General features: G+C 41.0%; 1 protein-coding gene across 7 annotated transcripts in view; it reads left to right on the top strand.

The window, feature by feature from the left end:
• agap1 (ArfGAP with GTPase domain, ankyrin repeat and PH domain 1) overlaps positions 1-26,202 on the top strand; it is a 322,009-nt gene that overhangs the window by 146,345 nt on the left and 149,462 nt on the right. For all 7 annotated transcript variants that reach the window (XM_060919024.1, XM_060919026.1, XM_060919028.1 and 4 more), the window contains one exon: positions 22,567-22,625. In XM_060919024.1, the coding sequence (XP_060775007.1) occupies positions 22,567-22,625 (59 nt within the window). The remainder of the gene's footprint in view (positions 1-22,566; positions 22,626-26,202) is intronic.

Below are 26,202 nucleotides of genomic sequence, written 5' to 3'. Positions count from 1 at the left end.
ACGGGGGTTTACACGAAAACGGAAGGAGATATTCACAAACTTATTTCACACTGAGTGCCACAAGGGTCTCCTGAACACACTGATGTACTTTTTTTTTGTCTGTAGTGTAAAAATTGAGGACACTAGAGCGAGTTAAAAACGAGTGGCTTTTCTGATTTAACAGTCAAAGCACAGCCACGTTTATAATGGCAGTCTATGGGGCTGCGCGCCTGTCCTCTCCTCACTTTCAGGCTTCTCATTCAAAAACTGCAAGTCCTATCGTGTAGGTAGACACATTGTGTGAATCAGGACAAGTGTGACTACTACTTTTGAGAAAATTGTGTGTGTAGAGTGAAAATTGGGGCTGAAAACAGTTTAAATGAGAAAGTTTGAGCTATTTTTCCAAGCTCTCTACACTCTAACTTAACGAGCTCCATTGGTGTGTAACGCAATAAACACCCATTATAAAGCCGGAATTTCTCCAGGTACCCACATGGTGTTTGAGCTGGGACTGATCCAAAAGTATAGAACCTAGCAAAAAGTTGAATGCCAGATCCACAGAGGAGAAGTTTCTCTACGTTTTAAAGTTTGAATCATGTCTCTAGGTGAAGGCATGCCAGAGCAGCGGATGTTTGAAAATGTGTGTAGTTTTTCAAATAATTCCATAGAAATGAATGGGAAATTTATCTAGGTCAAAGAAAATGAAATTAAGCACTGTAAATAATGTAAATGATTTCTATGACTAAAGGTTACAATAAAAAAAACTTGGATTACATTGCTTTGTTTGCACTTATATGATATGACACTTTTATCCAAAGTGACTTTACGGTTTTTTACAGTGTTACAGTCCCTGTAGCAATGTTGGGGTAGGTGCCTTGCTCAAGGGCATTGCATCTATTGATGGTATGGCTGATGGCTTTCAAAACATCTCTGAATGGGGCAACAGGTATATTACATAAAAATGGATAACGGTAATGGTGAAAATGATAAGTTGGGCTTATAAATGCCAACAGATATTCAAGGTACAAGTAGATGAAATGAACATAAAAGGGATCTTATTTTCAACTAAAGTGTACTGCAGATGTAGTGAGTTGAAACATTTTCTGAATGAGCTAGTTGGCCCCTTTAAATAAATGGGTATCTATTCATACAGTGAGATCGCCAAAGTTTAATAAACTGAAAATGCAATAACTGTAATTTTGAAGTAGATGATGTATATGTAGCAGGTGGAATTACCTCTTGCTCCGCAGTTTCCTTGGGGTCTGGCTGCATTGGGAGGGGCCAGTCCAATTAATCAATGGCGTGCGTCACGAGCCTATTTATGGTAGAGTGATTTTGAACTCTGGAGGTGTGACGACCCCCTCCCTTGCTGTTTCTTGTCACACCCCTTCCTGTTTACCTGTGGCCATGTATCCACTGTTTGGCTTTCCCCTGGTCTTGTCCAGCTGTGCATTTTGTGTGCAGCGACTTCCGAATGTTCTATTAGCGTCTGTATTAAGTGCAGATGACCCATGGAATTCTGTGAGCCTCGCTGGGATTAGGCTAGGAGTTTTGGATCGTGTGGTGTTGCCGGTTTTGGTCCGGGTTTGCTGCTGTTCTTGCCAGCGCGTTTCTACTAAGTGCTGCTTTCTTTGATTGGTGCAGCTGCCTGCATGAGGAGGGCTGCGAAACCACTACAGCACTTTAACACTAGTTTTAACTTTTGCTGTGTGTGTGTGAGACTGCTTGTGTGCCTGATTATCATTCATCTATAATCAGTGTGCGTGTATGTGTGTTTGGAGTGTGGTATGAGGGATATTTTCTTCTGTTAAATTGGGTATTTTTGTTTTAGTCCTGCTCAGGCTTCACCTGTTGGCAGGAGGCTCTTTTTCTATAGCTGTGGATAGCCAGTGGGCTATCTTATTGGGCCTGATTTATGTTAATGCCTTTTTTTTATTTTTTTTATTTTGTTTATTTGGTTTAATGCTCACGAGAGCTTATTTTATGTGAATTTGTGTGTGGTTAGCAACCACGTCTGCCAACCTTTTCTGCCGTAGCAAGCAGCCTTTGGTTGTCGATTGTGTGCCAGTATTGGTGGGAGGCTATTGCAAGCTGTGGCCCATCAGTGGTCCACGTAGTTCCCCTCCCTTAGTTTACATCGTGTGTGGCTGTGCATTTTAATTGGTTAGTTTGTGATTTAGCTGTGTTATTTCTTTGTTTGATTTTCTCTCTTCTACCTTTTTTTCTGTTTATTTACTTTTCAGGTACTGTGTGCCCAAGGCGGGGTGGCAGCTGATCCCTTAGGTGGTGGTGTTTTCCTATTGTCCGCGTGTGTTCACGTGTGCCTGTGTGGAATTCTCCTTTTATGTTTTTGATTTTATTTGATTTATTTTGATTTGGTTTGTAGTGAGTGTGACACATGGGCTTGCATGGTGTGCCTCCTTGGATCCTTTCTCCGTCTCCTGGTATCTTGCCCCCTGCTGGTAGTCCTCGGCCCTGTTAATATTGATTTTCCCTTACCCTTGCCCCACATGCATGTCAGTTAGTCCTTTGGAGTGTGAATGAAAGTGATTGTGAAGTAAAGGAAAGAATTATTTTGTAAACATTGTAACAAAATAAAATGGCCTTTTTGTATTTTCATAACTTTGGTCTCTGGTGTCTTTAGTCAAACGAACCTTGCGTGTCAACATAGTGAAGTGTTTTCTGGTTAATCTTCCTGGGGTGAAAGTCCCCTGGTGGCGTAGTCAATAATTGCTCTTAGGCTTTGTTTAAGGTTCAATATAGTCAACGCTTCGCTTTTCTCCCCAAGGCCACATATAGGACATGTGTCACTTGTGTTTTGTGACTTATTGTAAAAATGATATAAAGGGTTCAAAATCGCATAGTTACAAATATAATAGTAACTTCATATGATAATATTAACCACTGGTTATTTCAGAGAGGAAAAAAATGGGGACACTATTGCTTCCATTCGGGACAATACAACACAGAATTCGGGACCACTGGGGGACACAAAGGAAAAAAAGTTAATTTCGAGCCCTGGAAACATCTACACTATTATGTCTGAAGATAAGAAAATATTGAACACATCTTATCAATCCATCACTCACTTCAAAAATTGTAAAACTTATTAAACCTATATCCTCCCATAATTTTTGTTCAATTGACACCGAATGTGCAAGAGCATCTTCAGACTGTACTACTACGCAGATTTTTGATTAATCAAAATTGAGCCTGGAGTACATCAAAATGTTTGACTGTAAATGAAACATATACTAGAATGTATATGAAAATTAATAAAAGTTAATGTTGTAATGACGCCAAAAAACAATGAGAAAATCTCTTGCGATGGTGATCTCGTCAAGATGGCAGCAGTTACACTTCGGTTAAACAGCAAAAAGAAACATACAATACTAGTAACAAAACAATGCTAACTGCATAGATTAAAAAAGTGGCTATGAACAGACAACAGCACATATCACGTATCATATTATGGCAGGAACAAGCAGTAGTAACATTCATGACCTTACACTTAAAGCTCGACAAAGGAAAAACTTGACAGCAAGCTAATTAGCATTTGTTACCGGCTACAGTCGGTACTCGTCACGTTAAAAGTGGGTCAACGTTGTAACAACATAACGTTACTGTACAAGCAATGCTTATTTAACGGTAACAAACTTGAGCCCTATATTTTGAAATTCCTATCTTATTCGTTCGTTAATTTATCACACAGTCTTACCTCAGTCAACTTCTTCCCTCCTTCTGTGAAAATTCAACGTCTCAGACGCGGACACAAGTGGGCAGGGGATGCGTTTGATTAAGTCTCCTGGTTGGCTGGTGATAGATTGGTGTCATTATAGCGCGTCGGAGCGGTTCATGCCAGGCTCGAGTCCGATCCACCACTGACGCAGGCGATGTTAAAGCCTATTGGCAGTCATGAGGCAGACTACAAAACCGCAGGGCCTTACGCCACTGTGGCCTTACGGCAGATATTTTTTTTCCAAGGGCACAAGGCCAAATTGAGAGGGCCCTCGTGAAATTCCTGCCCTGGTTTGAATAGACGTGTAGGTAAGGGATCTAGTACGCAAGTTGAGGCTTTTGATGCTGAGATTAATGAAAGTAATTCAGTTTCTCTAAGGGGAGTAAAACATTCTGATTGCTGATCTGATGGTTATATTGTTAACTGCAGGGTCACTTACATTGTCTGACCTTGAATTAGTAGTTTGAATTTTTTGTCGGATATTCTCAATTTTGTCATTAAAGAAATTCATGAAGTCGTTGCTACTACATACTGCAGGTATGCATGTGTCTATCGTGGACTTATTCCTGGTTAATTTTGCTACAGTATTAAATAGGAATCTAGGATTATTTTTGTTATCCTCTATTAGGGAGGAGAGATATGTTGATGTCGCAGCACTAAGAGCTTTTCCTTCCATGCTAATTTGTTGATATCGCAGCACTAAGAGCTATCCTTCCATGCTAATTTGAACGCTACCAATTTTGCTTGACCACATTTACGTTCCAATTTTCGAGTGGTCTGTTTTAATGTGCGAGTGTCATCATTATACCAGGGTGCTAATTTTTTTTTTTTTTTGTCTCTGACCATTTTCCTTTTTAGAGGAGCTACATTATCTAAGGTATGGCGGAACGTTGACTCTAAGCATTCAGTTGCCTGATCAAGTTCTGCAGGGGCTGACAGTGACCTGATCAAAGTTGATAACTCTGGGAGATCATTTATAAACCTCTGTGCAGTAGTTGATGTGAATGTATGTTTAATACAGTAGCGTGGTGATATGCATATATTATTACTCATAGTTTGAATGAGATGAGATAATGATCTGAGATAACTTCAGACTGTGGAAGTATGACTATATTTTCTACATTTAACTAGGGCTGGGCGATATGGAGAAAAAAAAATCTCGATATATTTTTGCTATATCTCGATATACGATATATATCTCGATATCTATGCAGGAAAAACAACCCCCAAAAAACAGACACACCAAATTCAGCAAGGTGTTTTTTTTTTTTTTTTTATTGAAATGCAAACAGGTAGGCAGCCAAGTGCCTAGAGGTAGACAGGTACTAGTAACAAAGTGCTTGTGCACCATTTTTAACATGAATTATCAAACCAAGGAAGTAGTATATTGCCTTATTTTAATTACAAACATAAAACCTGAGGGTAGGCAATTCTTATAAAGTGCGTCTTAAACATTTAAGTAACAAAAAAAAAAACACCTCATTTCATAAATATTAATTTGACTTATAGAAATAATACATATTGCCTTCCTTTTCCTTAAAAACAAAACTCAAACTCATCTCACCGCATTAACTCTCAGCCTGGCACACTCCTCGTACAAAAGTTTGTGGCGTACCTGTAAATGGTTGAACAGGTTCGTGGTGCTTGACGCTTTGGTTGCCACCAATTTCTTGCATTCCCGGCAGTAGACCTCTTTCTGTTGTTCGTCCGACGGTTTAAAACCAAAATATCTCCATATAATGGAGCCATTTGTCCTTTTTTTTTGGTACGAGTTCTGCCGCCTCCGGGCTTTCTGTGGGCGCCGCCATGTTGAATGAGTTAACACGCCGCCTACACGCGAGGGGAGGGGGTACAAACACAAGAAGGAGGCGGGGCGGGCAGCACCATAGCACAGTGAAGGAAATTAAGCACAGTGGCGAAATCATATTAATTTAGAGCATTATCTCGATATATACGATATGCCAAAATCTTTTTCGTGTTCATAAAACATATCGATATATTGCAAATCTTGATATATCGCCCACCCCTACATTTAACCCGAATTTTAGTATTAGATTGAGGGTGTGACCACCATTATGGGTCGGTCCTATGACACTCTGATTAACCCCGACTGAATCTAAAATGGACACAAACGCTGTTTTCAAAGGGTCTTCTGGGTTATCGAAGTGAATATTAAAATCTCTGACAACTAAAGCTTTGTCTAAGGAAATAACCAGATCTGATATAAAATCTGCAAATTCAGAAAGAAGCTCAGAATATGGCCCCGGGGGCCTGTAAATAATAAGTAACGGAATTAACTGGGTAGACCTATTTTTCGAGGCTGCATACATTATTTTAAATTTATAAAGCAGACAGTCGGTTTAGCCTGTTCGTCTGCTCCCTGGCCTTGGCTTTGGATTGTCAGAAATTAACTAGCCCTGTTCTGAGACTATAACCTATGCTGCAGGAAATGAGAACAGCACCTTCCTGAGTGGGATGGTATCCATCCCACCCTAACAGGCCAGCAGTGCCCTCAAAATTAGCCCAATTATCTATAAAGCCCACACTGTTTTCAGAGCACCACCTGGACAACTAACAGTTCAGCGACCATAACCTGCTGTAAGCTACATCGCCACGCCACATTGCGATGGGGCCAGAGCATACATGCAAGTGTATGATCTGTTTACTTTGGAGAGGTAGATCTGAAACTAACAAGCTAAAAAAGACTCCCATGAACTCAGCTAGGATGTGGTGTGACCTGAAAGTTATCTGTTAATCCAGAGATGTTCGAAGTTCAGGAAGAAGAGGAAAGTTTGGACTGGGAGTGATGTGTTAGCCAATCGAGAATATGAGAGAGTCCATGCTGGTGTATTAGCCATGTTGTTGTGTAAACTGCCTCCCGAGCGAGGGAATGTGTGCGTGGGTTTGTGTACATTTGGTGTTTTGGTATGCAGTTGCTGGTTTCATTGAAATGTGAGGATGTAATAAGGTACTTTGTGGCTACAACCTTCCAAGTCAGGCATGTAAATATGGAGAGATGCCTCCAAGAATGTATACTCCCATAAACAGCAGTAAGCAAGCAGGTGTGATTCTGTTCCTGCATTTCTCATACATTATTACGTAGCAAAATATAGAAGAAATTCCTGTTAAAATATAATTTTTGCTTATTTTAATTTGTTAAGCTGTCGCACAACTGAATATCAAGGAGTAGTAGTGCTGCTGAGGACGTGCGTATCCAAGCTGCACCACTGAAAGTCTGTACAAATGTGATGAGTTGTGTCTTGGGTATATCTGAACTCCATGAACTGAACTCTATTTGGAGGGGTGGAGATGTCTGAGTGAGTCTTTACTATGGTTTTTGTAGCTTCTGGACTGTGTCAATGTTACCTGTAGTGCTTCAGCAGTGTGTGCAGTCAAATGACATTGATGACTTTACGCATATAACGGCAGTGAACAGCAGGGGAAAGAGATGACGGAAACCAACGATAAATGCAGAGATGGTGTTCATATTATCTCTTTCTCTCTAACCCTGTCTGTCTCTGTCGCTCACTTCTTCCTTCCTGTTTGTGCTGCAGGTTTGTTTTTGGAGAATAGTGGAAGGCGGAAAATGGAGCAGAGACCAATTTGACTTTAGAGGAAGTGGAAAAACACTACTGTTTGAGCCATTTATTTGTCTGTACAGATATATTTTGAAGATTCATGTTTGTGTAGATCTTCTTGATCATCCAGTTGCTCTCTAAAACCATACAAGTCCTGCCGAACAGTGGTGGGTCTTGCTGCACAGTAGCAGAGCATCATCAGTTCATTGGTGCACCCCCGGGGCTGTGTGTCTTCCTGCACACTATTCTCTTTGGTAGTCATCACTTGCTTGAGGGGAAAAAAACAAAACAAAACAGCTGGCGTTTATTCATTGTGAACCTGGAGTTTGTACAAGGTCGTGGTTATGTAGCACTTCTCAGAGGTATTTGGAGATTCAGTATAGTGTGGTGCGTCTCAAAAGCTATTGGCTAAGAAGTCTTTACTTGGAGACTAAAATGGGCATCAAACAGTAAATAGTAAATCATAAAAATACAGTACGCTCAACTAAGTAAAGAGAAACGACACCCATCGTTATTTTAAGACATGAAGTGTCCTTTTAATTAAAAAATTAAAGAAACAACATTGAATTAGAAGGTGTGTTCAAACTTTTGACTGGTATTATGTAGGCATTTATCTGAACAAGGAATATGAAGTGTGTGTGGGTGTGTGTGTGAGAGAGAGACTTCTGCTGTTTGGTCGGTAGCCATGGTGCTGCCATTCAACTTCCACTTTTAACCTCTTATTCTATACATATTATTCTCTACTTCCTACAGCTCACTACTGCTTAAGTACATCCACTTCTACAGCATTTTTCTCTCTCACTCTTCCGTCTGGGACATGTTTGAGGAAGAGCAGATATGTCCTGTTCAACACACATCAGTGTCTCATAAACACAGCAGAATGATGAGGCCTGTCCTTTATCACACCATCAGTGTGTATTTGCGTAGTTTTTTTTTTTATTATTATTATTTTTTTTTACAGCTCTCAGATGTTACACGGTTTGGTGATTTCCCAGTTTTAACACATCCACTAATTAACTTGGGAGCTGACTGAGCACAGAAACGGACAACCGTCATGTTTGCTTGACTCTGGTCTTCCTGTGTGTGCACTTGGGTGGGGTAGGGTTGGACGGTAATGGCTCACCAAGTCTGAAATGCAGGACAGGATTAGAGGCTCAGATATTCACACCTACCTCAACTCGTTGTTGTTGTTCTCCTGGGTAGTTGATGCAGGAAGTCATATACCCTGTCCACACTAGGGATTTTGTACCGATACGATACTACTTTCGTACCGCAACACCTGTCCACACTAGCAACTATACCGGTACTGTAGTGGTGTAACTGTATCGGTACGAAACCCACAAATGTATGGGTTTCGTACCGGTACAGTATCGGTACTGTAGCGCTTCGCTGTAGTGTGGACAGATGAAGCGGTTCTGTATCGATACAAATATATTTTCAGTAGGGAGGGAGGGATTTTTATTTATATATATATATATATATATATATATATATATATATATATATGGATGGATAAGAAATCGCAATGCTGTTTGCGTTTTCTTTCAGTACTTATTATATGACAGTTTAATCAACTGAAACTTGTACAAAAACTTTATTTGCTACAGACACAGTTTTTAATTCTGTCCAGCCAACCTGCATTAGTTCTGTAAACGCATTTTTTTGTTCAGTTCCGTTCTCATTTTGAATAGATCTATTAGGTTCTCCTACAGATCTGTCAGGGTCATTAACAAAGTAGGTAATGAATTTCGCATAACAAAATTCAAAAGCTGTTTGTAACGTCTTGGATGGATCAAGATCAAACGAATTTTCCAGTAACGGTTTGTGATGGTCCGACACATGGACTTTTTGTAGTTCTAAATCGACCGTTAGGCCTAGTTCGGATGAAATTACACTATTAAAACCCTTTGGTGACTGACCCCTTGAAAATGGTTCCTCCAGGAACCATGACGTTTCAGTTGTCAAGACAACGGAAAAACTAAAATACAAATACAAGAGCATTTTGTTTTGTGCACAAGAGCATTGTGACGTATCTTTCTGTTTTTGTATTTTAGTTTTTCCGTTGTCTTGACAACTGAAACGTCATCATTCCTGGAGGAACCATTTTCAAGGGGTCAGTCACCAAAGGGTTAAAATGATCACTGAATGATTTGTTTTTCTGAATCTTTACTATTTTATTGTTCGCTAGAATACCATTTTGCGATTTCACACTTAAGCAAATGTTTGAAAACTCCGGATCTCCTTCCTTCGTGGTGGCTGCCATTTTTTTGTGTCGCACGGCGCATGCGCAGAGCTGATTCGATTCTATATTCTGTGCGGAATGCGTAAATGTCAAGTTTGATTTTAGATTTACGAACTGGAAAAAAATGTCGAAACCCCGGCGTTAAAAAAAAATTTAAACCACACAAACAGCACTCACCCGGCCGGTGGACCAGAAACAGAACATTTTTTAATAATGGCCTAATGTGCATGCGCAAAGTCGCACACCTCAATCGATGTCTTCGCTGAATAAAATAGTGAAGAACGGAGATTCGTTTTCTTTGTTTCTTTCTCAACTGCCTCGCGTGTTTTATACTATTCGACTGAATAAATGACCACCAGAAATACAGACTGTACATTGACAACAAAAAGCACACACATGTTGTTTCATCCGCCATATTCTCGGAAGGAAGTTACTCGGTAACCACAGAAACATTTCGCGCACGCGCATTTCAACTACCGTGAAAGAAAACCGCAAACATTTCTCGCTAGTGTGGACAGATGCACTAAACTGTACCGATATACTTTGTATCGATATACACCTCTACCTCCACTAGTGTACCGGTGTATATATGTGAACACAGCAAAAATGTGACAGTCCTGTGGAGCACATGCATTACCATGTTTATGGATCATTGCTAATTGAGAAGAGGGAGTGTTATAGATCATACATCACAGATGGCCTGTTTAAATGTGTTTGACCAGAACTTGCATTTTGCAGGCATGAGTATTAGACTCCCCTGGATGTCACCATTAATCAACCTCTCATCAGGGTAAATTCTGTCACAGTCTGCTCTCTTCCACATATGCGAGTTCACAGAGCTCAGTGTTCTTGAAAAGCAGCACAAGAACATTTAATCTTGAAGGTTCCTTAATTGGGCCAGATTTGAAGCCTGCCTTGCCCTTCTTGATTAATGCATGTACTATGAAAGTTGGGTAGTAATTTTTTGAAAAATGTAGCACTAAAGTTTAAACAGGAATCTCCATAGAAGAGTTGAAATGTCTGGTCACCTCAGGACTTTGCACCAGCAACTTGACCTGACTAATATAATAGACATTTTGAATACATGTTTGTGTGTGCACTGACTTTGCTTGACGCTCTGACAGTTCCATTGATCCTGAGGCTGTGAGCAGATTCACCCTGACACCAGTCAATGTGTGTGCTGTCACATCGACCATAGCGAACTCACGGAAAACACCAGACATGTGGCCGCCGCGTGCACCAGTGATCAGTTTGACGATGTATCACTATGTTCCCACTTCAATCGCTCCAAACTGTCTTCACTTCCTCCACGCCATGTTTATGCCCTCTGACAAACTTTGGAGCCATTGTGAGTAAACCGATACCACATGCACTGTGTGCTAGAACTGATCCGATCATCTGCCGTGTCCCAAATGTTTTGGAAAGAACCGGTACACGCAAATGTACTGATTTTATTTATAAACTGTGATCAAATGTTCAGCAGGTTTTAAAATATGAAAATGAAATATTGCTGCATATAAGGTTTTCCTCTTGTGATGGGAAGACTGGGAAAACTGGGCAAAAATATGTCTCCCCTCCTCCAAAAACAGGAAACAGCTGGAGCAACATCCTGTAGCCAATTTGGTATCCAGAGAGAGGACCAGCAGCAAACGCGCGGCCATTAGTAGCCCCAGAGAGACGCAGCAGGGAGGCAACAATGCAGGCCAGTGTGTTTTTGGTGCACCGGGGACAACTGGCTGCATTCTTTCCATTTGCTTAGTGGCTCTCAGCATTGAACATGTACATGCAATACAAAGGCATGGCTCTTTGTCTGCACATGCTCTCAGTCAGTGGGAGTGTGGCAGAGAATGGGAGAGATGGGGGGGGGGTGCGCGCGCGCGTGTGTGTGTGGTCTGGCGTGCTTTCCCCTGACTTTTGTGATGCAGTGAAGTCTTTGTGAATGCAATGATCTCTTGGAGTTTTGTTTGTTGGGTTGCAGTGAAAACCACACTGGGAACCAAGGCTTCGTGTTCCTATTTAGGGAAATGCAGTGCTGGAGATGAAACGGTCTGTTCTCAGCGTCTTCAGAGAGCGAGATGGAAAGAGGGTTTAGAGATCTGATGAAGGAGGATAGAGATGTGAGGGAGAAGTGTGCTGCAGTGTGTGTGAGAGAGAGAGGAACTGTTAACAGATTGGAGTGAATAGTGGTCCTCAGTTGAATACACACATGCACATCAAACTAGAGAGGAAAGCTTTCAACTCATCACTCGTACATTCCTTTCAGCTTTTATATAAGCATTTGTGCATAGTTAAACAAAAAAAAAATGGTATAAATGTGCAAATATGTCCTGGGTATTAGGTCAGTAATGGCCCTTTTCCACTACACTTTTTCAGCTCACTTCAGCTCGCTTCAGCTCACTTCAGCCCGACACGGCTCGCGTTTCGACTACCAAAAAACAGCACGACTCAGCTCGCTTCAGCCCTGCTTAGCCCCTAAAACTCGCACCGTTTTGGAGTGGGGCTGAAGCGAGCCAAAGCGAGCCGAGTGAGGTTGGGGGCGTGAGCAGACACTTCCCTGTGCACTGATTGGTGAGGAGGAGTGTCCTCACATGCCCACACACGCCCCGCGAGCACGCTGGGATCTGTAAACACCGTAAACCCGGAAGAAGAATAATTCCGAATTACGAGAATTTCTGAAGCCTTATGCGCCTCGCCTCATCTATACGCTCTTGCCAGTATCTGTTGGCGTTGTCGGTGACAACAAGCCACAGCACCAAGACCAGCAACACTAACGACTCCATGTCCTCCATGTTTATTGTTTACTATCCGGGTCATGAGACTACCGCTTAAAAGATCACTGATGTCACTGTTTGCGCTGCTTAACGACATCACGTGACGTCCACCCACTTTCGCTAACTCCACCCAATGTGTCCACCCACTTCCAGCCAGCACGGTTCAGCGCGGTTGTAGTTGAAATGCAACTCCAATAGCCCCGCTCAGCCTGACTCAGCACGGCACGGCTCAGCCCGACTCAGCCGCGTTTGTAGTGGAAAAGCGGCATAAGGTACTATCAATAAAGAGTCATGGAAACTGCTTGTTTAAATCAGTCTAGTTTCAGTGTTCCATTTTAATAGTTTTAACCTACATGTATATGGGTTTCTTCCACTGGTGTCTCTAAATTGCCCCTTGGTGTGAATGTGTGTAAACGTTTGTGTGTGTGTGGTGTCTGACAATAGACTGGTGCCCCAATTGGGGGGGAACCCCAACTTTTTATCCAGAGTAACTTCGAACTGAGATAGGATCCTGTCCAAGCACCGAATGATTAAAGTGATGATGAAGTAAAACAAGTCAAAATGGGATGAACAGAGACAAACACAAGGTTTTGGAGGAAGTTGCTGCAGAGTACCCACTGCTGCAAACACCTGAATATAACAGACACTAAAGTAATTTTTCACTAGCTGAATCTGTCATGTTCTGTTGAGCATATGTGCATCATGCATGTTCCTCACTGTATGGTCTAAGGTATGTGGACACCCTGACTATCCCTCCCATGTGTGTTCCTTCTCCAAACTGTTGCCACAAAGTTGGAAGCACACAGTTGTATTGGACATCTTTGTATCCTGTAGCATTAAAATTTCCCTTCACTGGAACTAAGGGGCCTAAACCTGTTCCTCCTTGAAGACATGGTGTGACAAGGTTGGAGTGGAAGAACTAGTATCCTGCACAGAGCCCTGACCTCAACCCCATTGAACATCTTTGGGATGAACTGGAACACTGAGTGCACATGAGGAATGAGGATGGAAAGCAAAGAAAGAAAGCACAACTTTATTCATCACACACTTGTGAAATTTCCTCTCTGCATTTAGCCCATCTGAAGCAGTGAGCACACACGCATACCCAGAGCAGTGGGCAGTCATGCTAACAGTGCCCGGGGAGCAGTTGGGAGTTAGGTGCCTCGCCCAAGGGCACCTCAACCCAAGACCGGCCCATATTAACCTAACCGCATGTCTTTGGACTGTGGGGGAAACCAGAGCACCCAGAGGAAACCAATACAGACACGGGGAGAACATGCAAACTCCACACAGAAAGGCCCTCGCCGGCCGCTGGATTCGAACCCAAAACCTTCTTGCTGTGAGGCGACCGTGCTAACCACTACACCACCGTGCCGCCCAAAGATATGAGAGATAAAAGCGTGCTAATCTTTGCTCATCAGTGCCCAACCTCACTAATACTCTTTTATGGCTGATTGGGAAATTTTTTATAATAGCAAAGAAGGAATATGTCTGGAATAAGATGTTTAAAAAGCACATATAAGTTTGAAATATTTGTCCATATATTGTATGTTAACTCATAAATTCATTAGCCAGCCTACCAGGCAAGTCAGCATGCTTGCCCAGTCCTATGTTCTGCTTGATGGAAGTCAATTAACTGAGCTAACAAGCAACAGCTAACATAATTGAGCTCAAAAGTATGTGAAGCTAATTATGTGCATTAATACAGATTATGGAAAAACAAGTGAGTACTTGAATCCCTGAGAGGAGCAACTTTATGTAATCATGGACTCCTGATAATATCTCTGGTGATGAGGCATCATGTTTGCACCCTTTGACAAAAAGCTAACATTTCAGCTATGAGCTGTGGTGTTCTCTGATCGCTCAAACAAACATTTGAATTTGGGGTGGCATACTCTCTCTACCCTGTCAGTCACAAGTAGCAGTAACTAATCACTGATGTCTGTGAGCTTATGAGGAAGCATGTGATAACCTGGTAGCTGTCATGTGATTGGGAGAGGTGTCTGGTGGGTGGGACCTGGCCATGACAAAATTAGGGAGAAAATCCAGAAAAAAATGTAGGGGGGGGGGGGGGGGGGGTATCCTTTGGCTATCTGAAATGGGTTTACCCCCCACCCCAGAATGCGGAGATCGCTGATGATACAGTGGTCGCTTCCTTTAGCTTTACTGGTATTGGGCATTAACTCCGCATCATAAATCTGAATTGTATGTCTAACGGACTACATAACATGCTTACATGCAAGATGTCACCATCAGTGCTTCAGCTGCTGATGGCAGGCACATTTTTGTGTGCGTGTGACCTACTTCTTCAATTCCCCTCAGGCTGGTGCCAGCATCTACAAGAGTAAATGCAAGGGGTTTAATACTGTAGGGAGATGCTTAAATTGTGAAGTCTTAGGGCTTCCTGAATAATATGAACATGCACATGCAGTCCTAAACCACAGTCCATTCAGAAGGTCACGAGTTCAAAACCCAATCTGTCACTAACGTACATAGCTTAACCTGTGGGTCCATCTAACAAAGCCATGAGGAAGCTGTTCTTTGTGCTGAAACGGCTTTTTGTCTAAAAAAGCTAATCTCATTTGCTAATCTTGGAGGTTTCCATGATCATCATTTTCTTTTCCTTCTTCCAAGGTTCCACTTTTAATCTAGTCAAGACTGTCCTCCTACACGTTGTTCTGTCGGCGTGTTTCCGTAATCCATTTTCTTTTCTCTCTCCCTCACATACACACCACTGTGTGAGCACATCAGCATGTGTATGAGTGGCTGTGTACGAGCTCATAGCTGCTGTGATGTGTGTCATGTTGGATCCCAGACTGAGCGGGTGGGAAGGCTAAGCAGGTCATGGGAAAGTAGAAACGGACACGCACGCATCTGTAGTATCTGTAGTAGCCTACTGTAGTGAAGATTTGATTGGTTACCATGGTATACTGGAAAGACCAACATTATATACTAGGGTTCATTTACATGACCATTTTTTATTCATATTAGTTTATTCATACATCTGTAAGAGTTGATGAACAGATATTCTTATGAGAGTGGAAATGTAGCATAATCAAGTCTTTTTCTCCTGAAATTGCACGCTCCTCCTGTCGGTTGCAGAACACATGCTTGTGTAGGACAGATGTAATTTAGAGAAATATTCAATGCGCAAAAATGGCCCGTTCTTGAGCTACACGTCTATCCTACATGTCACAACAGTGCTGCTTTTTTTTGAAAATCAAAACTGCCAGACATCACATTTTCAAAAAAAAAAAACCCCTCACTTACATTGTCACTGAGAAGTCAATCCTTTGAGAATCTTAATATTTTGTTTGCATGCCATAAAACTCAAATTATTGACTCGAGTACCAGGATAATTGTTTACACCAGCGTTTCTCAACCACTGGGCCACGGCTCATTAGTGGGCCATGAAGCGACATCTAGTGGGCTGTAAATTTTTTTTTCCAAGTTGAAGTTAATTATTTACTCGTAGTAGGGTACAACTGCTGAGTTGCATCTGACGTCGCATCGGCCTCATTTAAGCTATGGTCACATGATAGCTCGTGATGCATTGCAATGGGTTATCAATGAAAATGAAGCATTTTTGTGGCGATATACACGTGAGCTAAAAGTTGTGGTCACACAATAGATGAACACTTGACTGTCACACCTTTGCACACTTGAGCTTGGCGCAGCTTGAGCGGCCGTGCGCGCACTCATGGAGCACGTTGTGTGCGCGCTTTGGACCCAATCGTTATGGGAAACACCTGATACTGATTGCGCATGCTGATTGCGCTCAAGATACGGAAGCTGTTTTCACAGAGGCTTTGCGAAGCATTATCATTATCACGGTCACATTTGTTTCTAGCCATGTTTATAACGCTGTTTAAATACTCTCTGCTTTCTGTTTTGCTTTTGTAAATAAATAAATCACGCCTGCTAATAAATACTCTTCCTGCACTTAGATCAGTCTACCGCCGTCTATCTTGTAATGTCCTGATCACCAGATCTTTAACCCAGCCGCATATAAAAAAGTTATTCACCTCCATGCTCTTCCAGGTTTTCATCGGTGTGTCCATGTAGAATGATGTCTACAGCACCAGGTAGTTTGAGATATCGGGGAACTCAACAGATGGAGAATTTTCCAACTCCTTGGAAAAATCCTTCTTTGTTAGCGTGTAAGGCTCTATCCCATTGAGTGGTTTCTTTATCCATTTCTTTTGCGTGTACTTCATGGTCTGAATAACTTGCTTGTTTTCTGTACACAAACACGGCAATGAGTTATTGTGTTAATGGATCAGACTCCACTTTGGGATCATTAATCCCTTTTGCCTGAGAATGTCCTGCATGCATGGTTTTATGTTGGCTTCTGGCACATCCATACAGTTTTAAATATGATGCCTACAATTAAAAACAGTTTGGTTTTTATTGCATTTATTTAATTTCTGGGCTCCCATCTGTAACAGGGGAGTAATTTTACATTCCGTTAATACACTTTACAATAGATTATTAGATTCTAATATAATAGATGAGCCAAAATAATTGGGAAATTTTTTAATGGGCCCTGACTCGTTATAAGTATGAATAGCTGGGCCTCAAAGCAGAAAAGGTTGAGAACCTCTGGTTTATGCTTTTCCTTCAGTTTCAATGGAAACAGATTGCATGTGGAATTGGGAAGAAGATTGACTGAGGAAAAATGACTTTTGACCTTGACCCGTCAAGCTCCTGTCACTGATAATTAGATTAGATTATGTGTTTGACAGACCATCACGGATACATTCATGGGTTGCATTAGCATTAAATCGCTCAGATAGGAGCTTTCATTTAAAAGCTAGATTAGTATTTGTGCTGTGATGCTGAGATACATGTCAGTCAGTAACAAGGCTTCTGGCTGCTGTGCTACCTGACAGCTTCTGTCTGCTCTTAAGCCTGGTTGATGCTTTTAGGTAAGGTTCTTGAATGTTTATGGTTTTGTAGAACAAAAGGAGGATCTTGTGCTGTCCTTTGAACAGGTGGTGTCGGACACGAGAACATCTGCACAAACAAAATGGCTTTATCAAGCTTTGATAGAGATGAAGATATTGAGGTTGTCTAGAAAAAGACCATAATGCCTACAAACAAACCAGAAAACGTATATTGTGTAAGCTACAGTAAGAAAACACCCATCGATGCTAATTGATTGATAAAATAGTTTAACTTCTTACACAATGGTAAAATAGTTAACTTCTTGAATATGATTGGTCAGAAGGCATTGATTGATTTGATTGATTGATTTTCTATAACAGCAGCTCTGACAGTAGTTTCAGTTACATGACAAAGCACAGCTCCATAATGTTACTGTTTCTATGGTAACAGCTTGTTCACAGACTAATAAAAATGTGGTGTTAATTAGCAAAGAAAAAAACATTGTACAATCGTTGATTTGTTGATGCTTTCTATGAGACATTTATTTTACATTTTTGAGTGTCAGAGGTTTTTCACCACAGGAAAGTCTTCAGGATCGAAAACTTTGCAGCTTCTCAGTAAAGTGATGAGCTGCGTTTTTTCACGGCACTGCCACTGAGTGAATGTTTTTGAGTTGTCTTTCCATCTGAGATTCTTGTAAGTGTGATATCTCGAACGAGTGGTTGAATGTTTGTAGGATTTGTAAGAAATTATCCTTGTAACCAGCAAAATGAATTGACTCAGTTTTGGATTTGACCCAAACAGAATCAAGGTCAAACGTCTGAAGTACTTTGTCTGCAGTAGCTTCTTTCCTGATTGTCATAAAAAAAGATGCTACTTAAACCTTCATGGTTAGGAAGTCGAGGCCCGTTTTTGTCGCCGTGTACAATTTTTTCCATCAGCCCATCCATGTGTCCATCTGTCAGATTTTGCAGTTGATCTAAACAGGGCCAAGGTCACAGCAAGGTTAACTATCTGAGAGTTCTTCTTCAATAGCTTCCTTTATGTTTGAAATGTATTTTAAGGATATTACTGCTATACACATTAGAAGCAAGAAGGAGTAGACTTGTTGGTCATAGGCTACGTTTACATTACGTCGAATCAGCGGATCATCAGATTAACGTTCTTAAAACGATTCGCGTTTACACTAAAACCGTTAGCCGTGCACACAGCAACACCAATACGCGGATACGCTCGGCTCCGCAGGCATCCTGCGCTCCAAATCACTCCGCCCTGAACAGCGAGTGCCCTCTGGAGGGTGCGCACTCCGGCCCTGCGCAGCTCACAGAGCGCGCGAGTGTAGTGAACAAGCCACGATTCGGGACTGAGCCGCTGTGTGTGTGATCCCAGCGCATATCACTTATTACTTGCAAGTGGAAGGATGGCAAGCCTAAAGACAATCATAACTACACAATGGGCAGTATTTGCATCAGTATTTGCAGTATTTTCATACTTTTATACTCTTTAATGAAAGGTGATACAAGGCGGAAGTCTGCGCCGTTTTTCAGCAGTCGCGTCACATGACCAACGCCAGCGAATCAGGAAGGTGGATGTCACAGTGACATTGTCCAATGAGACGCCAGCTAGAGCTCAGCACAGCGTATTCGCGTATTCTCAATGTTTACACAGCACCGGAGCTGATACGATCTGGATTGAATACGTGGACGCTGGCGGATTCCCGTTTCCCCGCTTTTTCAGGGGGGTTAATGTAAACGGACAGTGCATCCGCGAAGAAAACGAGACAGATACGGTCTAGTGTAAACGTAGCCATAGAGGCATCGTTGTCGTAATTGGTGTTGAGTTCAACTTAACTTCAAGTGAGAGGGGGGGAAAAAAGAAGCTGGTGAAGGAACGATTGTGTATAGCTGCTCTAATGTAAGTGATAACAGGAACTTGTTTCAAGGATGTTCCACGACATGAAATGTAAAGATGAAATGGGCAATGTGTCATTCTTTAATTAGTAAAATAATTGCTGTTTTTGGTAAATTGCTGTGGTGTAAGAGGAATGAAAATACTGTGCCGTTATAGGAAAATAATTGTTGTATCACACCACTTCATCATTGATTATTTTCCTATAGTAGCACGTTTTGTTCCTTACTTAAGTCTTTACTTAAATATAATACTGATCAGTGCTCTTACCTCACTACTTTTTGAGAAATGTAAAACTGTTACTATTTATTGTCAGTAACATTATGTATAAAGTATGTGATGAAAATCAAAGGAGTATTCCTTGCACTGTCTAACCAGTCTAAAGAGCAGTGTTGTGTTTTATAAGAAAATCCACACTGATGGTGTTCTACAGCCTGATTTATATATGGAAAGTGAGTAGAATTATTCTTCACACACTTCTACGTCTCTTATGCATATTCAGTAGATTTTACAGTGACCTTCACAAGATGACACACTACAGCCTCTCCGGTTACCAATTTGTACATTGCATAGTGAAATTGCATAGTGATAGTAAAATCACTGATGAGAGACAGAGCTCATCAGTGATTTTTTTTTTTTTTTATGAATTTTAAATTTACAAATTGGAAATGCTGACCTTAAAGGGTTCGCTCATCCTTCCCAGAATCCTCTGTGCCAAGTAGGGAGTCGCCTTCATTTATTTATTTACTAATGATATTCCAAAAACAATTGGCAACAATGCAGCGACATCGTACGCCATAGATCTTAATGTGAAATTGAAGATATTTTATGAAAGTGTCTACATTGTAAATTCTTTCGACTGAAACTATTTTCGTTTGGTTGTAATGAACCCGAACTGGCCTCAGCCATTTCATGGGTGGCCACTAAGGCAACAAAAGATTAGGGATATTTTGTGCAAAGCTTCCACGTATGACATATGGGTAAAGAAGTTTTAGATGGGTTTTGAAAGGATCACGAACAGTGAATTTTGCTCCACAGAGAGATGGCAGACTAGCTATGGTTTCAAAGCGCAGTGGCCCGTATGTTTTAAAACAAAAAATGCAACAACAAAACCAAATTGGATTCTAGGAAGGGTGAGCCCAAATATAAAATAAAAAATCCAGAAGGCTGGTAAGCAAAGCAGACCATTTCAGTAGGTTTAAAAGTGACATGAGACGTCTTTAAAATTTAAGTAAATATTAACTCTAATGGGGGAAAACTGGTTAGTGTTGGTACTCCATAATGGTCTTGAACAGGAGTTCTCAACCTTTTCTACTTTTTGGCCCACCTATTCATTCTTGTACCAAGTTGGGGCCCATTAAAAAAAAAGATCCCCAGTTATTTTGGCTCATCTATTCTATTAGAATATAATAACCTATTGTAAAATGTATTAATGGAACACATCACTCCCTGTTACAGATGGGACCCCAGGAATGAAATAAATGCACTAAAAATCAAACTGTTTTTAATTATAGATATTGTATTTAAACTGCATGGATGTACCAGAAGCCAACATAAAACCACAACATGCAGGGCATTCTCAGGCAAAGGGGATTAATGATCCAAAAGTGGAGTCTGGTCGATTAACACAAGAACTTATTGCCATATTTGTGTTTAGCAAACAAGCAAGTTATTAAAACCAAGAAGTACACTCAGAAAAAGTGGATATAGAAACCACTCTGTGGGATAGATCCTTACACGCTAACACAGAAGGATTTTTCCTAGGAGTTGGAAAATTATCCATCCATTGAGTTTCCCCGACATCTCAAACTACCTGGTGCTGCAGACATCATTCTACATGGACAAACAGATGAAAACCTGGAAGAGCATGGAGGCGTACAACTTTTTATATGTGGCTGGGTTAAAGATCTGGGGATCAAGACACTACAAGATAGAGGGCAGTAGACGGAACCAAGTGCAGCAAGAGTGTTTATTATCCATCCATTCATCCATTATCTGTAACTGCTTATCCTGTGCAGGGTCGCGGGCAAGCTGGAGCCTATCCCAGCTGACTATGGGCGAGAGGCTGGGTACACCCTGGACAAGTTGCCAGGTTATTGCAGGGCTGACACATAGACAACCATTCATGTCTATGGTCAATTTAGAGCCACCAATTCACCTAACCTGCATGTCTTTAGACTGTGGGGGAAACCAGAGCACCCGGAGGAAACCCACACAGACACTGGGAGAACATGCAAACTCCACATAGAAAGGCCCCTTCGGCCACTGGGCTTGAACCCGGAACCTTCTTGCTGTGAGGTGACCGTGCTAACCACTACACCACCGTGCCACCCGAGTGTTTTATTAGTAGGTGTGATATTTACAAAAACAAAATGCAAAGGAAAGCAGATTATTTAAACAGCTTTATAAAGATAGCTAGAAACAAACATGACCATGATAATACCTCGAAGTCTCTATGAAAAGACTCTGTATCTATGCGTGCTGATTGCGCTCATATCAGTATCAGGTATTTCTCACAACGACTGGGTCCCAAGTGCGCGCACAAGGCGCTGCGTGAATGAGCGCAGCCACTCGAGCTGCACCAGACTCAAGTGTGCAAAGGCACGGCAGTCGAATGTTCACCTGCTGTGTAACTTTTAGCTCACATGTATCTTGCCATGCATCGCCACCAAAATGCCTCATTTTCATTGATAACCCATCGCAAAGCATCGTGAGCTGTAGTGTGACCATAGCTTAACGAGGCGGATGTCACGTCGGCTGCAACCCAGCAATTGTACCCGACGACATGTAAAAATTAGCTTCAACTTCGAAAAAAAATCGCAGCCCACTAGATGGCGTTTTGCAGCCCAGTGGTTGAGAAACACTGGTCTAGAATACTTTTTTGCCAGTGTAGCATTGGTCATACATTTATTATCAGTCATTTATGTTTGTGCTGGTTTTGCAAAGGTGGCAACTTTTTTTTTTTAATTTAATGGAAAAGAAAAACAGTAGTCAGTCTGAATATGAATAAATTTACCTGGTGGAAAAGCCACCTCATTGCAAACACAGTGTGAAAAATGCACACTTGCATCTGGTAGTAGTTATTTTCACTTCATTCCAATGTAATCACAGTGAATTTACCGGTATGAGCTTTTGTCTTGAGTCATTAGAATACATAAAGGCAGGACTGTGATGTCTCTACTGCTTCAAAATGCACAAGCTTTCTTGGTGTACAAGAAAGTTATTTGGCTTGTCCATCAATATATACTAAAATTTGTGTGGTTAGATTCTATATTTGGTGCTCATTGTGGGTGGGGTCAGTAGAGTCAAATTGCGGGTGTGGCTTTAGAAGCATCTAATAATTACACAGTCTTAAATCCTGAAGTAGTGAAAGTGTATGCTTTCTGTTTATACTACAGGGTGGCGCTTGTGTAATTTTGTTGCATCACCAGTGACGTGTGTGTGTGTGTGTGTGTGTTGCAGATGCCTTTGTGAACAGCCAGGAATGGACCCTGAGTCGCTCAGTACCAGACCTCAAAGTGGTGAGTGCAGCCTCCTGTTCTACACAGATCAGAACAGAGGAGTGATGTGACTAAAATACCTCACAATACTTGTATTCATTTCTACATTGCATAACATCAATCACCTCAAGATCACAATAATGGCCAGCAAAACCGTTGTGTTGCATTAAAACCTGATGAGACTCTTTAAACCAAAATCCATTCCTAAACCCTGAACCAGTTGAAGATAGAATACTAATTCAACCAGGTGCCTTCAGTCAGTTTGTAACGGTCGTTAAAAGATGTACGCATTTACAAAAGCAATGCATCAAAATACTTGCGATATCTGAGAGGTATATTGTGACACACTTGATTACAGTATTGATTTTATATCATATTCATCACATTTAACCAGTTATTAATCCCTCACAGGGAAGTGAAAGTGTTCCAGCAGCATGATGGCAAGAATTGAATGTGCTGGAAGGGAGATAAATAAATATAACAGTAGTAATGGTAATATGACAAGAATACTCAACGACTGGTAGCAGCATGATATGTAGAAGTAGTAAATATTCTCGATAAATATTTAACAATTATTCCATGAAATCAAGTCGTACATGAGCTGATGACACACCTCGTCAGCTAAGCTATGTACGACGAGATTGAATGGAATAATTGTTTTATTATATCCACATTCACTGGATTTTGAGAAACAGCTTTTTTTATTTTTGGCAAATTCGATAAATAAAAACTTTATACAAAACGTTCGACCAGATAATTTCCGCTTAGTGGACATGTGACAAAGTGCATACATGTGTAGTAAAATTACTCAGATTTGACGATTTACGCCAACAGACATTTATTTAATTCTTCCTTGGACATTTCAGTTATGTAATTTTCAAACTTCGAGTTTTTTGAACCAGTCTAAATAAATTTTAATGCTTAAAGGAGATACGTAGAACCTTTATTTTTAAATACATTTCTGAGTGGATAGTATCTCCATTCTTGACTCTTGTATGCTGCATAAATGGGAATAAAATATATATATTTTTGAGAGTTATAATCGACCACAAAGTTGGCATTTGAGCTGAGGCAGCTAGCCCTGAGTGCGTGACATCACAGCTGTAACCAGTTTCAAGGCTACGGCCTTTGACAGCTATAGACCAAAGCCAGACTCGGCAGGCGAGAGTGGTTACAATGGCCTCTTCATTTGGATTTATTGGAGATTCTTCGGATTCCTCAAATAGTAATGTATCTGACTGTGATAGTCCTGAAATTGGAGTGTGTGTACATGCTACTGCTATACACGTAGAACCGTATCAGTTCGAGCCATCAGAAAGTGAATCCGATAGTAACATGTCGGCCATGGAGGCTCCCAACTTAGGAAATAAAGCCAGAGAACAAAGCCCTCTAGAGAATTGGATGGAATTGAACTGACAGTCTCATGTGACTCTCATTAAAACAAGATAGGCGTTATACATGTACATGCATGCATTTTCACTGATAAAATGTAAAAGGCTAATTACATAATCAGATGAACTGAGAAAATCACATTCTGAAGCAAATTAATTAATCTTATACCGGTAATTTAAATACACAATACAAGTTACATGGCCTCACTTTTTGTTTATAAATGCCTTGAGACCTCAAGAATTGCATAGGAATAGCTTTAAGCGTTAACAATAAATCTAATATAGTAATTTTTACGATTAAAATGATTCATATAGGTAGCGGTCTGAGTGAATGACATTTGACATCTGTGACGTCACACAGCGTCTATTGGTCTCATCGCCATTTCCACTATCCTAAAACACAGAGCTGACTGCAACTTCGAGCTTCCATTGTGGGCTAATTTATCATGCCACGTAGTAGATGTGTTGCTGGCGGGTGCAGCAACACAACAGAAGGTGAATTTATGTTGCATTCATGGCCCAAGCATGTTCAAACTGCAAAGATTTGGACACGTTTTGCGAGAAATTCACGGGCACGTTTTACTGATGACTCGTACGAAACCTCCAACCTGTTGAAGCCCGTATTGAAAGAGGGTGCAGCATCAACAATTAAAGGAAACGAAAACTCCAAGAAAAGGAAAGTAAGTTCAGTTGCACCAGTTCTCCTGGAGCGTGAGCCGAGCAGTAATGGCGGAGTACTCAGTATGGAGAAAATGGAAAATGAGTGGACCAGTCATCAGATTTCTCTGCTGGATATGCTTCCCCCCCCCCCACTGGATAGGCTTGCCTCAGCAGCAATATCTCGCCCTTACGTGGAAGAAGCGAATGAATGAACAACTGAAAGTCGGATTGTTTGTTTCAAAGAAATTGGCCACAAGGTCGGCCTTCAAGAAGCGAGTACACAGACGGGTAAGCTTCAACTCTCATTTGGATACAGAACAACAAAAATAACACCTTGTTTACCTACATTTGGATTAATACATGTAAATTGTATTGTGTATTTAAGTTACCAGTATAAGATAATTTAATTTGCTTCAGAATGTGATTTTCTCAGTTCATCTGATTATTTAATTAGCCTTTTACGTTTTATCAGTGAAAATGCATGCATGTACATGTATGTTGCATAAGTTATAACACCTATCCTGTTTTAATGAGTCACATGACTGTCAGTTCAATTCCATCCATTTCTCTCGACGGCTTTGTTCTCTGGCTTTATTTCGTAAGGTGGGGGCCTTCGTGGCTGACGTGTTCCTATTAGATTCACTTTCTGATGGTTCGAACTGATACGGTTCTATGTGTATAGCAGTAGCACTCCAATTTCAGGACTGTCACAGTCAGATGTATTACTGAGGATTCCGAAGAATCTCCAATAAATCCGAACAAAGAGGCCATTGCAACCATTCTCGCTTGCCGAGTCTGGCTTTGGTCTATAGCACCGGTTCCTGCTGTGACGTCACCCACCCAGGGCTGGCTGGCTCAACGGGGCAGCTCAAATGCCAACTTTATAACTTCTATCCTGTTTTAATGAGAGTCAACCCACAATCAGTGAAGTCAAATCAGTCTTAGTTGAGCAAGTCGGTAACGGTATTTTTCTTTCACCATAAATTTTTATTTATATGACTTTGGTCTATAGCTGTCAAAGGCCTCGGCCTTAAAACCGGTTCCCACTGTGACGTCACGCACTCAGGGCTGGCTGGCTCAGCGGGGCAGCTCGAATACCAACTTTGTGGTCGATTTTAACTCTCAAAAATATATTTTTTTATTCCCATTTATGCAGCATACAAGAGTCAGGGATGGAGATACTATCCACTCAGAAATGTATTTAAAAATAAATGTTCTGCATATCTCCTTTAAAGATGACGAATGTAAACAAACTGGCAAAATGACTAGCAGTTTGTGAAAAATACTATAATAATAATTCTTGTAAAGATGCGTTCTTACCATCAAATACTTTTATTCCATATTTTGTTGCTTATTTTTATTTTTATTTATTAATTTTTTATATTTTTTGGGGTTTTATTTTTGAGTAGAGTTTTTATTTCGTCCTCGGTTGGTTCAGCAACACTCGCCGCCATTTTGTTTTTCTCTACTCATGGTATATGAGCTGATAGCCTAATAGTAGACTAGCTAATCAGAGTGCACAATTTCTTATATCCAGTGAATGTGGA

The sequence above is a fragment of the Neoarius graeffei genome, chromosome 4 (genome assembly GCF_027579695.1).
Source record: "Neoarius graeffei isolate fNeoGra1 chromosome 4, fNeoGra1.pri, whole genome shotgun sequence".
Lineage (NCBI taxonomy): Eukaryota > Metazoa > Chordata > Actinopteri > Siluriformes > Ariidae > Neoarius > Neoarius graeffei.
Note: the sequence above shows the minus strand (reverse complement) of the source record. Positions and strands in the feature narration are given on the sequence as shown.